General features: G+C 39.2%; 1 protein-coding gene across 6 annotated transcripts in view; it reads right to left on the reverse strand.

The window, feature by feature from the left end:
- The window catches only part of phf3 (PHD finger protein 3), a 125,047-nt gene that overhangs the window by 93,517 nt on the left and 16,341 nt on the right, over window positions 1-15,189 (reverse strand). For 4 of the 6 annotated variants that reach the window (XM_067984045.1, XM_067984047.1, XM_067984048.1 and 1 more), the window contains 3 exons: window positions 10,368-10,529; window positions 5,961-8,253; window positions 2,609-2,984 (listed from right to left, as the gene is read on the reverse strand). In XM_067984045.1, coding sequence (XP_067840146.1) covers window positions 2,609-2,984; window positions 5,961-8,253; window positions 10,368-10,497 — 2,799 coding nt within the window. In that variant the 5' untranslated portion in view covers window positions 10,498-10,529. Of the gene's footprint in view, window positions 1-2,608; window positions 2,985-5,960; window positions 8,254-10,367; window positions 10,530-14,155; window positions 14,420-15,189 lie in introns of all 6 variants that reach the window. The other 2 variants (XM_067984044.1, XM_067984043.1) reach the window with 1 other exon arrangement.

Genomic DNA, 15,189 nt, shown 5'->3' on the forward strand with positions numbered 1-15,189 from the left:
TCCTGCTGTTTTCCCCTGATAAGCCATCTCCCCCAACAGTATCCAAAGTGGTATATCTGTTTGAGAGGGAGATGGCCCCAGGGGACTCCTGCTCTACCTGCTTAGTCCTTTTACTCTGTCTGCCTAATCTTTACCTGCGGTATGACCACCTCACTGAACGTGCTATCCACGATAATCTCAGCATCGCAGATGCTCCACAGCGAATCCACCCGCAACTCGAGCTCCGAAATGCGGTTATCTAGTAGCTGCAACTGGACACACTTCCTGCACACATGGTCGCCAGGGATACCTCTAGTGTCCATGACTTCCCATATCGTGCAGGAGGAGCATATCACGGTTGCGAGCACTGCTGCCATGACTTGCCTTAGATTTACACTGCGTTCACCTCTCAGGTTCTATTACTGCTCTCGGGACTCTCCTTTTACACCGCGCTCACCTCTCGAACTCTCCTCCCGCTCCCGGACTCTCCTTTTACACTGCGCTCACCTCTCGGACTCCAAACCCTTATTAGATTTCTTCCTCCCATCCTGTTCACTTGTTCCTCCCATCCTGCTCTTCTCCCCCGCCTTCCTTCTTTGTTAACCATCCTCCATCTTCCTGATGTCAACCTCCTCTACCTTCCTTACCTTCTCCACCACAACCCACCTCCCTCGCCCCTGGCTCCTTTCCCACTCCCCCTTCTTGGTCCAATTCAATAACCCCTTGCCCTCTAACTCTGCTTGACTGTTATACTACATTTGATCTTCATTACCCATGTTCAACACCACAGGAGATTAACTAGTATGATTTAGAAAACACAAGTACACTAGAAAATCCTTTCACTGGTCAAATTTTTTTACCTACTATCCATAATCACCAAAATCTGCATAAATGGCACAATCAACACATACAAAACTGCTGAATCTCCCCTTCAGGACAAACACTTCTTAAAAGTTGCACTTTCATTTGTTCAATTTCCTTTAAAATAATACCTCAACAAATTTGTCCAACTAACAGCTGAAAGAGGAGAAAAAAGACAGAATTCACATTGCTGATTGCAATCCAGTGCTCGTTACAAGCGCTTGTATTAGTACGGGGAGTGGTGGGGCCAGGATTGGATTCAGTTGTGATGCATTCCATGATCAAATGGCCTGCCAACCATTCACTATCCAAACTCGTGAATACTTTGGTGAGGCACGAGAGGGTGACCAACACCTGCAGAACTATACCCCACAATGAGTCAACATCTTCAGCAGAGAAGGAAATAGGTGAGAAAAAGCCCATGAATGTGTTTATCAAAACTTGCATTATACAACACCTTTAAAATAAAGAATGCCCCAAGGCACTTCACTGATATGCGCTGAGCCAGAAGGGGAGAGTTTAGGAGGGAAGAGATGGATTTTGAGAAGATTTTTTTTTTTAAAAGAGGGAGGTGGAGAGGTTTAGGGAAGGAATACCAGTGAGTAGGACCCAGGCACCGGAAAACTCTTGACAAGAATAGAGCGAAGGAGACGGGGTGTAAAGGGCAATAGACAAGAGGAGTGCATTGTGTGAGAGAGCTGATATGGGGTGGAGGAGATTGTGGAGGTAAGATGGGGTGGGGCAAGCCTGTCGAGGTATTTAAAGATGAGGACTTTAAATTTAACGTATTGGTGTACATGGAAGCAATATAGGTCAGTGCAGACATAGATGGGGTAAGCAGGACAGGATGTGTGCAGCACAGTTTTGAACAAATTGAAGTTTAGAGGGTAGAAGGAAGGAGTGGTCAAGTTTGGAGCTGTCAAAAACATGTACAAGAGATTCAACAATGAAGAGGCTAAGATAGGGGCAGAGGCAGGCAATGATGCAGAAGTAAGTGGTCTTTGTGATGGAAAGGATATGGGGTTTAGTTTCCTAGGCTATCGCCATCCAGATTCTTGAAAATGCAGCACTGTGGAGTCCTAATCTGGAACATTCCCTTAAAAATACTGTCAATTAAAATGGCTTCTAGGATGGTGCAAGCAGTGGATAAGATGTGGCATTTTTTTTCCTGTTACCCACAAATTTTTGCTCTGCCTCAAAACTATTTTTAATTTGCTGTTTTCTGACAGTTTTGCTTTCTACCATTTTTCACTGCAACACATTCAAGCTTTTATCAGCCTGAGATTTTGAACAGCTATTTCAGGCTTGTTCATTTTGAAGCTTTTTGATTAACTTCCTAGTCAGTTGCTAGACATTTTTTTGAAATGAGAACTTTCCCAGTCTTTTTTTTGCTTCAATGGTGTATGTTACAATCTCAAAAGTAACAGGAATAAAGGAAATAAAGGAAATGTATATAGCACAGTTGGCTTCTCACTATGCAAAGGTTCACATATTCTAATTCTATGATTGGTATTTAACCTTTACTGTGCAAACATCTAATTCTAAAATTGCCAAGGGACTTTTAAAAAGTAGTTACAGGGAGATTGGTTCTACTTAAAAGGTCAAATAATTCTGCATGTGCTAAAAGAATCTTTGCACAATTATTGATGTCTCATTTACCATTGTTCCTGTGGAGCCCAAGATATTGGTTTAATTTACAATGATAAAATAGCTGCATTGATTCTAAATAAATTTGGACACATGTACAAACAGAAATCACATATCTTACCTTTCTTAACATTTTGACCTTGTGTTTCTTCTCATTTGGCAATTGCTCGATCTTTTCTATTATTCCAGTTTTTGATTTTACACCAGCATTAGTTGTAGTATTTAGTTCTTCTGAATAGCTCGTCTTTTCACTTTTTAAATGGATTGTGTGCTCATGGACTAATTCAGGCTTTGCTTTTTCCATGTCATTTTGCACACTCTGATGCTTTATTGTGTGACTGTGATTGATTGATGGAGCCTTTTTGTCTTCCACAGCACAACATTTCAAACAAACATATTCTTTGTCCTCTTTCTCCAGTTGCTGGGCTTGGGCAAGTGTCAGTCCAACACACTCTCCATGAAACCAATCATCACATCTTCCACACCCTACCATAAACCTGAATACAAACAAAATCTGTGTCAATTGGATCAAGGATAAAAGATGGTTAGAAATGTTTCCCAAAAGCATTAGTAAATTTCACTCGTACATATTTAGCAAAGAATTTTCTTCTGATATGTGGTTTAAATTTACTTTTTACTAATTTCTTTTGGTCGTACTTGTTTACTGTATTATGAAGGAAAAAGAAAGACTTGCATTTATATAGTGCCTTTCACGGCTATAAAGTGCTTTGGGACGGAGGTCAAGAAGCACTTTTTGAAGTCTAGTCACTGTTGTAATGTAGGAATCGCAGCAACCAATTCCCACACAGCAAGGTCCCACAAACAGTAATGTGATAATGACCAGGTAATCTGTTTTTAAGTGGATGTTGGTTAAGGGATAAATATTGGCCAGGACACGGGGGAGAACTCCCCTGCTCTTCTTCAACAGTGCCAATGGGATCTTTTATGTCTAGCTGAGAGGGCAGGCAGGGACTCTATTTAAAAATACTCATTTGAAAGACAGCACCTCCGACAGTGCAGCACTCCCTCAGTACTGCACTGGAACGTCAGCTGAGACTTTATGCTCAAGTCTCTAGAATGGGACTTGAACCCACAACCTTCTGACTCAAAGGAGAGTGTGTTATCACTGAGCCAAGCTGACACCTTTAAATCAAAAGCTTTCGGAGGCTTCCTCCGAAAGCTTGTGAATTTAAAATAAAATTGCTGGACTATATCTTGGTGTTGTAAAATTGTTTACAATTGTCAACCCCAGTCCATCACCGGCATCTCCACACCTTTCAATCAATGAGTTTATCATATTTATATCATCATTTAATACTTTATTTGCTTCAATGAGGTCTCCCTTCGACCACTATCTCTCTAGACAAAAATCACAAACTTCCTGAGTCTTTCCTCATAGCTCATCCCCTTTACAGTTAGGGTTAAATGTAACTTTTCTGTATTTTTTCTGATGCAAACTATGATTTTTTTATGGCATGGTGACCAAAACTGAATACAGGTAGCATCCAAAAGTTAAAGATACTAATAATTTTTATGAACATCAATTTGCAGGTAATTAGCATAGATGTTTTTAAGGTGATGCTAGATAAACTTACGAGGGGGAAAAGAACAGAAAAGTATGCTGATAGGGTTGGATGGTGGGAGGAGGCTCGTGTGGAGCATAAATACCGGCATGAACCAGTTGGGCCAAATGGCCTGTTTCAATCTACATAATCTCCAAAACAACGGTACATAGAATTACACAAGATACAACACAGAAACAGGTCATTCGGCCCAACCAGTCTGCATTAGTATTTACCTTCCGCACAAGCAAATGACCCAACCACATTCATGTTCTCAGATCCCTTTATCCCCTTTTTTCTTCCTCCACCTATCCAACCAAATCCGAATGTTGACATAGCTTCTGCCTCAACTACTAACCCTGGAAGTGAATCCTGCAGCATCAAATTTTGTGAAGGAGTTTGTCTTGCTCTCTGTTCTAAATCTCTTAGATTTAATCTTGTATCAACGGGACCTTGTTCTAGACCCCCCCTCAACTACTGGAAATAGACTGCTTCTATCTATCCTTTCTCATCCTTTCATAATCTTAAACATTTCTATTATATTGCCCTGTAATGTGTTTGTTCTACTGGAAAAAAGCCCCAATTTCTTATTCATTGTTCGAAAACACAGTAGTTGAGATTTGCTGAGCCTTATATGTTTGAATTTTGAGAACATTACATGCATCAGCCTACCACGTTAGTAGCAGTCATTTCTATTAAAATGTTTGTTCACCTTTCATTTTTCCTGTTCTGAAGAAGGGCTATATGCCTAAACATTAACTTATCTATTAACACATGTTGATTAACCTGCTGTGTGTTTCCAGCATTTTGTGCTTTTTTTTTTAGTATCGATCACTACCTGTGGCAAAGCATTCCACATTGTGATAAATCATCACATGGATAAGTTTTTTTTTCCTCATCACCCCCTTTAGGTATCTAGTATTTATCTTGAGATTAAGGCTTTTTGTCTTCAATTTACATACCAATGGAAATAACCTGTGCAGACCATATCCATACTTAATATTCCTGGAAACAGGTTCACAATATTAATTTGTGATTGGGGGGTGGGGGTGAAAAGAACTTCAAAATACTGCTGGAGCTTCCATTTCAAATGGGGCAAGTGCAACAGACTAAATACACATTTCTTTCTCCCCTGCAGTCAAACCTCAATACCTAAACTCATTTTCTAGTCCGCCACTGCAGACCCGATGAAATGGCTGGTGGGAGGTAGCTCGAACTACACTTTTAAAGAAAATTAGAGATATGGAGGAATAAATTATGGCATTTCAAGATTTCAAATCATTTTGTATTTCTTTGGGTCCAAGAATTAGTGTGTTTATACTGTACATCTATCACTACAAAGCTGGCCTTTCGCTTTACGCAGATGCAAGATTAGCAGCATAGCTGCAACCGAAGTGGCATCAGTTCAGCATTTTATGTCTAGTGGAGAAGACACAATTGCAAAGCCAAGTTAAAATTTGTATTGTTGAAGGGAGTGGGGGGAGAAGAGAGAAAAACTATGTACTTTCAGCTGTTTTCTGACATTACAAGTTTCACTAGTGGTCAGGCCAGTGAGCATTTAAGTATGTATGTGCAGAGCTGCTTAAGAGTGCAGTGAGAATAGTGCAACATAGCACTGCCCATTTTCACATCTTAAAACACTTTTGGTGATTTAATGTCTAAGGCTACATTATATGTTCATCATTGCCAGTATTGCAAGATTGCAACAGTGTCATTACATTCTACCAAACCATATTTAAATTTCCCAAGTGAGAGATAGTTTAAAAGTTGACATTAATTGTCAGCAGGCTGAAGAAATATTTTAGCCATCAATATAATTCCTTTCTCTTCAATGTTTACTATCAACAACCTAGAAAATGATCTACTCATAGGAAACACAACGTGCAGGGCTTTGGTTACACGAGAGCTCACCTGCTGTTGTGTGGTTTCCTACAAAAACCACATAGCTTTTTGGGGTCCCATAAATCTGAAGTAGCAACAGGGACAGAATGGTCCATGTCAGATTCCTCCTTTTTTACCATGGGTAAATTATCTGGGATAAATAAAGGTGGTTCATCCAACGAGAGGCTTTTGCTGCTCCTCCTTTGCCGTGGCAGAACACCCTTCTCACTTTTTCTGACTTTCATTTTATCTTTATCATCTTCATTAGAATGTTCCACAATCCTTCCTTTGTCTTTCTCCTTTATACTATCTGCCTGTTGGGAAACTATTTTACCTGTTGACGGGACAGGTTTGTGGCCATAGTGAGCCACTTGTTTTGCTGGAATCTCGCTCAGTTTTGGAACAGAATTAGAACTATGCTTAGACGCCTGGACCATTTTTCTTGACTTATCATGCCCCGGAGGAGTCATCGATACTATCTTGTATATCTGTGATGTAACAGTAGCCTGCATTTTTGCTACCTGGGAAAGAGGGGACAACTTGCGAAAGTTTCTCTTTTGTGCTTGGTCAATTTTGAATTTAGCATCCTGTGCAACCTGTGTTTTCAAACACTTAATGGTCTTGTGAGGATGATGCTCATCTTGCTCTACTGCCTTCCGTTTACTGGTTATTGATGAAGCATGTGACTTAGATTGTTTAAATGCTTCGGAGGACGGAATATCCAACTTAGCTTTTTTTCTATTTGAGTGAAGAATGTTTACAGTCTGCTCGGGCTCTGAAGCCTCTGGTGCAAGTTTATGCTGAGGCTTCAATGCTGACTTCTCATGTTTTGAAGCCTGGTTCTTGGACTCCATAGCATCAACCTGCTTCTCAGGGACAATTTCCTCATGGTCTTTATGTTCAGAAAGGTCCTGCATTTCTTCATTACCAGGACCCATCTGTTGCTTAGTTGTATTATCCTGCTCATTTATATTATCCTGCTTCTTATATGCATCATCAGAACCATCATCTCCTTCAGATTCAATGACATCTTTGGCAATTATTTTTGAGGATACAGGTTTTTCCACTTCTAGTTCGGGTTTGCCCTCAAGTGTCACACTTTCAGGCTTTTCTGAAACACTGACGCCAGCCTCAAGTTGAGTTTCCTTAATATTCTCAGAGTCTTCAATCAGTTCCAAAGATTCTAAAATGTTCTCTTTTGCAAGATTGCTAACATTGTTAAGGATAGTTCCTTTATTTGACTGCATGTCAAGGTCTTCTTTTGTATCTACATAATTTATAGAAGCATTCAATTCAGTGGCTATCTGTAATTCTTCACCCACTGGGTTTTGTAGATTTTCTTCTAGTATTGGCAGAAGGTCTTCCACTTTGTTTATAGGTTGTGTTTTAGTGCTTGGTACAACAGGATCCAATTCAATAGGTTCCTCTTTCTGTGCATTAATGTTACTATCCACAATTTCCATCCTTTCATTCAGTTGTATATTTTGTTCTTCTGCTACAATGTCCTTGAACTCCTCAACAGCTGTATGTACATCTCCACATGGGAGATCACCTACATTTTTGTGAAGGTCAATGTCTACTTTTATAGTATCTTCAGGCATTCCATCTGTGTCTGCACCAATTAACGATTCTGTGGAGCACTGCGGTTCCAGCGCAGGCTTAACTGGACTGTGGTCTGTGGCTGCTGCTTGCACATCGCCATGAGTGGCACAATCCACAATTTTTTGTGCATCAACATTCTCCACTATAGACTCCTGAGCAGTATCAGTCAACAATTCTGCCGAACACTGCGATTCCAAAGCAGACTTGGTTGGATTTTGGCTGACTGATGCAACTTGTGCCTCTATACAATGGAGATCATTTGCATCCTCCACTATTGTTTCTGGAGGAGCTTTTTCTGCCTCTAAAGCAATTGACGGTTCTCCAGAACACTGCGATTCTGATGTAGACTCAATTACTTTCTGCTCCACTGATTCTACTGCTGTACATTTGTGATTTCCACAAGTTTTTTCAAGTGTACTTTCGGGTATGATGCACTGTCCCACTGCACTCAGTGTAGGACTCTTTGAATCTACAGGTTCAGACTGTGCAGTCTCACAAGCTGATTGTGTACTGCTTTGCACATTTTCTGATACATTCTGCTGCTGTGGTTTACCCTTTCCTCCAGTTTTTTGTGGGTTTTGTTTTTCATGTCGATCTGGCAGTTTTGGTGACCCTGCTCCAATGGAGACAAATTTTACCTGTTCCTTCCTCTTTGTATGGGCTAAATTCGCTGGACTCGGGCGTTTGGCTAAGGTACTGTTGCGCAGACTTCGAATTGGTTCTTTAAAGAAAGGAAGAAGCATTAGCCATCATTTTGAACATTTAAAACCCAACATTTTAGCTTTAAAAACCTAGTACTGTTGTTCCAAAATATTACAAATGTGATGCTCACAAAAGAATCCAAAATCATAGAATCTTACAGCTCAGAAGGTTGCCATTTGGCCCATCGTGCTGGTGCCAGGTAAAATCCTTTGATAAATAGGCATGTTATAAGCAAATTCTGTTTGGCTATTTAAGTTTCATCACAGCAAAATAATTTGAAGCGAGAGGATATGATAGTTTAAAATCAGAATTCATTATTTAGCTCAATAAAACTTAAAAATTACAAATTTTCCACTAAATTATCAGTGACTTGAAATTAGAATTATCCTGTCCAAAGGAAAGAAGCCCCAACTTTACATTGTCTGAATTATAAGCTGCATTCGTGGTACAAGGTTTGCCATTAAGCACAAACCCTTTACTCTCTTTTCAAATCAAGTGATCGCCATACCCAATAAAATGTTTGGTACTTTTACACAAACGTGACAAACGTAACCAAAAATCAATGAATACCAGTCGCATCTTATACCGACTTTAAAATAACTTTCAGCAGGTTTTTATTTTAAACCACTTAAAATATAAGCACACATTTAAGGGCTCAATATCAGTTATGCTTCTTTAATTAAATGAAACTACTGTAAAAATGAAAACTTAGCATTTTTTTTTGAAGGTTCTCCCAATATGTCAGCCATACACCCAGTGAGTGAATGAGCCACACAGACCAGAAGGGACACAAATTTGATGCTCATCACATGCCAAGCTAGTTAATCTCAGCTAGGGCAGTGGTAAGAATGCTACAATGGCCTCGGTGCCCTTATATTGGGGATGGGGAGGTGGAATTGGCCAGGATTCCCATTCCTGATCACTAAATAGTGAGCCCTGCTGGAAATATACATGTGGATGTTAGACAACAAGATCAGCTATGATGAGCCTCGTGATTAAATATCCTGCTGACAATCAGCATCAATGCTCATCCCATATATTAATGGTGGCCAACTGGGCAAGGTAACAGAAAGCAATGGGTCCCATATCCCAGTAAGAAGTCAGTGACTTCAGGAGGGATGGGGAGAAAGTTGGTAAGAAAAATAAATGGCAGTTTTGAAAAAAATACACAAACAAGAGTTTTAGGGAACTCACTGCATGTACATTAAGTTATGGGAATACTTTTAAATTTTGAGGTAGGCAATCCTGTAACATGAACCATAACAAGGCTGCACAGCAAGTACCTTTAGGCACATTCCACTGCAATGGATTTCTGCTTATGCTCAAGTAAACCATCAACATGCATTTATATAGCATTCCTCATGCAGAACGACATCTCAGAACACTACGTAGCGCAGAGAAGAGTGAAAATAGACATTGATAATGGGGAGAACAGGTGAATGGTATTAGGGGATGGGTGCAAAAAATATAAAAGATTTTTGGAAGACTTTTGAAAGCAGAAAGAAGGTACGGCACAAAAGGTTTAGGGAGGGAGTTTCAGAAGGCAGGGCCTAGTAACTAAATATTGGCCAAAATGGAACGCAGAGGATGCACTCGTGTGCTGTTAGGTAAGGACAAAATGTAGTAATAAGATGTAGCATAAAGGATAGAAACAAGGAGCAGACCAATTTTAGAGAAACAGTGGGCAGGAGAAGGGATACAGGGCTAACGTGAGGTTACTGATAAATAGAATAACTTGCCTTTAAAATAGGCAAGGAAAAGCAAAATTCCAATTATTACTGTAAAATATACTGCATAAGTCCACCTTCACACATTAAATATAAAAGAGCACCCCCTAAACCAGTAGGACTTTAACCAAAATAGCTATTGCAAAATAGAAAATACAAAGAATTATACGCATGCAAGATTATTAATATCTAAAATCTAACTATAATAGAAGTTTTAATGTTATAATACATATAGTGCAGAAGCACTCACTAAAGTACATTTCAATCTGCAAACTTGAGTAGTTGCCTGGACTAGAGGTCTTACAACTGCTGTATTTAACATATAAAAGTAAACCTGATAAAAGGAATTAAATAAAAGTCTAGTCAAAACTATGAAAATCTAGAAAAATAATGTATGGCATCTTACCCTGGGCCAACAAACGTGGGGACTTTCTAGGTGACTGCGCAGCAGCTTTTTGAGATTTACCCTTTGTTTTTTTGCTGGATAATTCTGACAAATCCTCTTCCTCCATAGTATCAAGGCCACTTTCCTTCATGTCACTTTCATCAGTGAGCTCAAGTTCAGCAACTTGAAAAATAAAAATGAGAAAATCTTGAATTTGCTACTGCAGTATACATCATACAAGAAATTTTTTTTAAGTTATCCTTTTTGCATACTACATTTACAATTAAAATGCAAATGTATGATTGGCAATAGGAGCATGCAAATTAAGTAACAAAACTTGTATTTGTACAGTACCTTATTGCATATTTTTTCCTAAATTCTTACACAAAGAATATAGAAGACATAATTTTAGACTACAAAAAGTAACGTCACCTCATCCAAGGAGGCCAGAAATCCTGTATCTACCATAAGCTCCACAATTTAGTGAAAAAGGCGCAGTCTACTGAATTGCTGCAAAATGCCAAAATGTTCTTAAAAGCGAGGCAGTTACCTTTATCTGTATTGTAAACTTTACTTCTGCATGCACTTCCTATCTACAAAATCTGACTTCCTGTAATATCTGTCACACCTATGTCAACTTACCAATTATAAATTCCTGTATCCATAATTATAACAGAAACTGCTTATGTAAATTTGTCACACTAATTACACCTTCCTGCCAATGGTAGTGCTAAGCTCCTCAGACTGTACTGCAGAGAAACACTCATGTTGCAACCAACTCTACTGTTTTCCAAATTGCCACAAGTTTTGTCATTTAACTATATTAAAAAAAACCAAAGCATTATGCATATATTATATATGACACAGAATGTATGACTTTAAAATGGGGGGGACTGAATTACATCTGTGTGCCCTGATTCAAATGTCCCCGGCCCTCTAACCTCACTTCACCTGAAGACCATGCTTGGTCTTGACTCCCTGTGTGCAATGTCACAGGTGATCGACTAGTAATTACTAATGTCTTAGTACTTTTTTCCATTACTGTGCTTTATAATTTAATAATAGCTGATCAGAGGCAGCAAGTAGATAAACTCCCCTGATGTGACAGCAGGAAGTTCTACTCCAGCACAAGTTGCTGCCCATGGTATCATTTTCTGATTCATGTCATATTGCAGGGAGTTCTGCAATGTACAAGTCTGCTTCCAGACTCTCTACCCACAAATCATAAAACACAGTAGCACGAGAAAATGACATACCAGCAAATGCACGCACACTTCCAATTGTAACATTTTGGAATTACGGTGCAGCACGTCCCCTTTAAGTACTTAACAACCTCACAGCTGCAAACGTCAATGGTAATGGTTAACGTAACGATGATTAAACAGATCACACTCCATAGACATGGAACGTAAGGAATGCACTTGTTATTGCCTGGCAAGATACCAAGAGAGCTTTTATCTTGGACAAGAGTATGTTTTTAGTCATAGTACTTTACCACAAAGCTCAAGGATGGTAACAACCCCCTTTCTAGATGCTTTGGCAAGGTGAATATTTTGATGCTACCTGGCCCAACCACAGGCTTGCACGACCTTTGTCTCCCCAAAGAAAATAACAATTACATTTCACTCCTATCATCCACAGGCTGACCATGTTCTCAGGAAAGTTGACACACACTAACCGTCTGCCCAACCAAACCCTACAAACAGCAAATGACATGGCCAAGGACTCATTCCAGAGCAACAATACAAAGACGTAACATCCAATATCCCTTCTGACAGGTGTCCACTCTTTCACAGGCTACAGCAACAGTGGTAACTCTATACTGTATCTATACTTTTTCAGTTTCTCTTCCCCCTCCCTACTACCTCTTCCCTTCTAAATGCACCAATCTGTTCCAAAGCTGTCAGCAGCCTTTACAGGCCTAAATGGCCATTCTTTATGTGTGAGCCCAGAAAATTTATTCAATTAAGTGGGGAAATCACAGCCAAAGCCCAATTCTGCCCTTCCCTCAGAGATCAAGCTTACACACCTTCCAGTAGAGTCTCTAACAGGCATCAGGCATAGGAACCATGGCTGATTTTTCTTCACCTCCCTAACACAAGTGCTAAGCCAAATGTAGTGCCTCACTGCCATCGTCCAAGTGGAAATCAGCTGACTCAGCAACGAATGACACCTTCCTCGTCTATCAGACTCATTTACTTACTGAGCCATTGGGATAACTCCTCCCAAGATCCATTGTTTGACTCAGAATCCCTTAAGTTAGTTTTGTAACAATCTGGCACCTGTTCATAACCAGTAATTCCTCATTACAGTGTTTGTGTATTAACATTTTTAAGATAGTTACAATGAAGTTAAACTGTTGCTCCAAACGTGGCACCTGGGAATAGTGGGGATGGGAGTCTCCAAAAAAGTTGCAGTTATGCAAAAAATCCTTAATTTTCCATATTTATAACAGTCTGCAAACTCATTTTCGAAAAGAACACAAATGTGATCGAAGTCCCTATTTTGTTATGATAGTCAAGAGCCAAAAAAAATTAGGTTAGAAAAAAAATCTTTAACAGATTCGTTGACTTAAGTAGGTCATTCTAGTTTTAAAATATGCATATTTGCGACAGTAATTTAAAAAAAAAACATATTCCAACATACAAATACAGCCACTTGCCTTTTTTTCTTAAAAAGAAAACTCAATTCTTCCCTCATCTATAAATATTCCTATAATAAAATAATTTCCACCCAGTGCATTGGACTAAAGAAATATGTCTAGAACAGGTAACAAAAACAATAAAGCACTAGCTGACAGTATAAAATAGTTTATAAAATTATAAATTGTATAGCTAATTCAGAAAATTAATATTGGTTACACTGCGCACAAAGTGAAATGAGTATTAGTTCTATTACAAACACAGTAGTATGTTTTATTCTGTGTATTCTTTAAACATATAATTATTCACTTTAAAACTGCTACATTATAAACTTCTAGCACTTAAAAAACAGTAAATGATTTCTGAATGGATTAAACAATTGCTGCCATGACTAATGAGACAAATACAATAAGAAATTACAGACACATGTACTTTGAAGAAAGGCTAAAGAATTATACAGTATTTTGCATTGCTGTATTGCAATTCTGAACTCAACTAGAAGACTATGACATGGCTGATTTTGTCATTGCTAGAAATGGGTTACATGGCTCCACTCCAATAAGAAAGTACCTGTACAAAACATCTTTACTACCGCTTAACTAACAATAACTGATCTGCTGTGGTTATTTGCCTTCCCTCCTCCACCCCCCACCCCCACAACATATTAAATTCAACCCAGCTTTATTAGGGTGCACTACACTAAATGTTACCATTGTGTTAAATTCCAAGTTATCTTAGACACAGTATAGTACCACATCCAACATGCTCCAAGGGATGTAGAACACAAAATTGGAAATAAAATTCCAATATGCTAACCTGACGAGACATTTTCTGCAGATAATTCACCAGATTCTCCCAGCATACCCGACAGCTGTAAAAGCAGTTTTCTACTCTTGCATCCATCTACATGTTAGCTTAAAAAAAAATCTTGCCAGAGTAAAAGCAGATTTTTCCAATTATAAAAAAGCTAAATGATCCTTTGAAGACCCAGAAGTGACTTTAGACACTCTTCGGCTCTGCGTATCAAGTAGAATTTTGTACAGGAAGGCTTGGTGGGGAGATCTGCCAAGGAAAAACCCTGCCCACCCACTCATACAAGTACTAAATGGCTACATTAGCCCACACTGCTTTTGCAGGCACAGGAGCCAAAAAGTAAGTCAGACCTACCTGTTGAACAAGTTAGCTGAAAGTTGCCATCTTCATTATCTGAAAAGGGCAGGCTGAACTGTGCACTAGCAGATCCTAGCATAGGATCTTTGTCACTCAGCATGTTTCTTAAAGAACCTCCCAGGATGTCTGGTTCTGTGCCACAATCATCACAAACTTCACTTTCTAAGTTTGGCTCTAAAATCAGAGGCTCATCCAAATGGTCGGTGGATATCAAGGGGTTAAATATATCAACAATATCCATGAAGACATCCACTCGGACTCCTGCACAGATAAAAAGCATGACATATTTCAGATATTAATTGCAGTGCATTCCTAGATCCTCCAACAGGGTTCAACATTTTCACCAGATTTATACCCAATAGCAAATTTTCTTTACCAGAATATGGCAAAACAGACTAAAAACCAGAATAACATGGAAGTTGAATAATGGAAGCCTATCACCGAATTAAAAATCTCATTAACCACTTTATTTAGGATTGAAGGACCAGCAGAAGTAAATAATCCAATGTTTGGCAGTCAGCGGCCATCGGATTAAATTCAAGCTTTTCCAGAAGCAGTTGTCTTTGGGAGATTCTTCATTTATCATTTCCCACTCCATCTTTCCCTCCCTTGGTTCAACCAATCCACACATCCTTCCCACTCAAGATGGCAACAATGCAACATACCCCCAAACCTATGAACTGTTGAGCTGGTCCTAGGTAGAACACAAGAGTGTCTCACCAACAATTTAACTCCTTCCTGTGGCAGAGGTGGGGGGGAAATAAAGACCTCACCTTCTGTTCTAAGGCAGAAAATTCTGAAATGATAATACAAAAACTTCTTGATCATTAAAAAACGGTTCAAGCATCACAAGAGATCCCCATTGGTTCGATGGGTTTACATAATGAGTAGCTGATCCATAGACTAAGGTCCCAGTTTCGATCCCCACTCTGTACCATCAAATAATGAGCAGGAATAGGAATGCTACAATTTATCTCATCACCACTGGGTTAGGGAGGTCAAAGAAGAAAATGGTTCCTATTCATGACAAT

Source organism: Heptranchias perlo, chromosome 5 (genome assembly GCF_035084215.1).
Source record: "Heptranchias perlo isolate sHepPer1 chromosome 5, sHepPer1.hap1, whole genome shotgun sequence".
NCBI lineage: Eukaryota > Metazoa > Chordata > Chondrichthyes > Hexanchiformes > Hexanchidae > Heptranchias > Heptranchias perlo.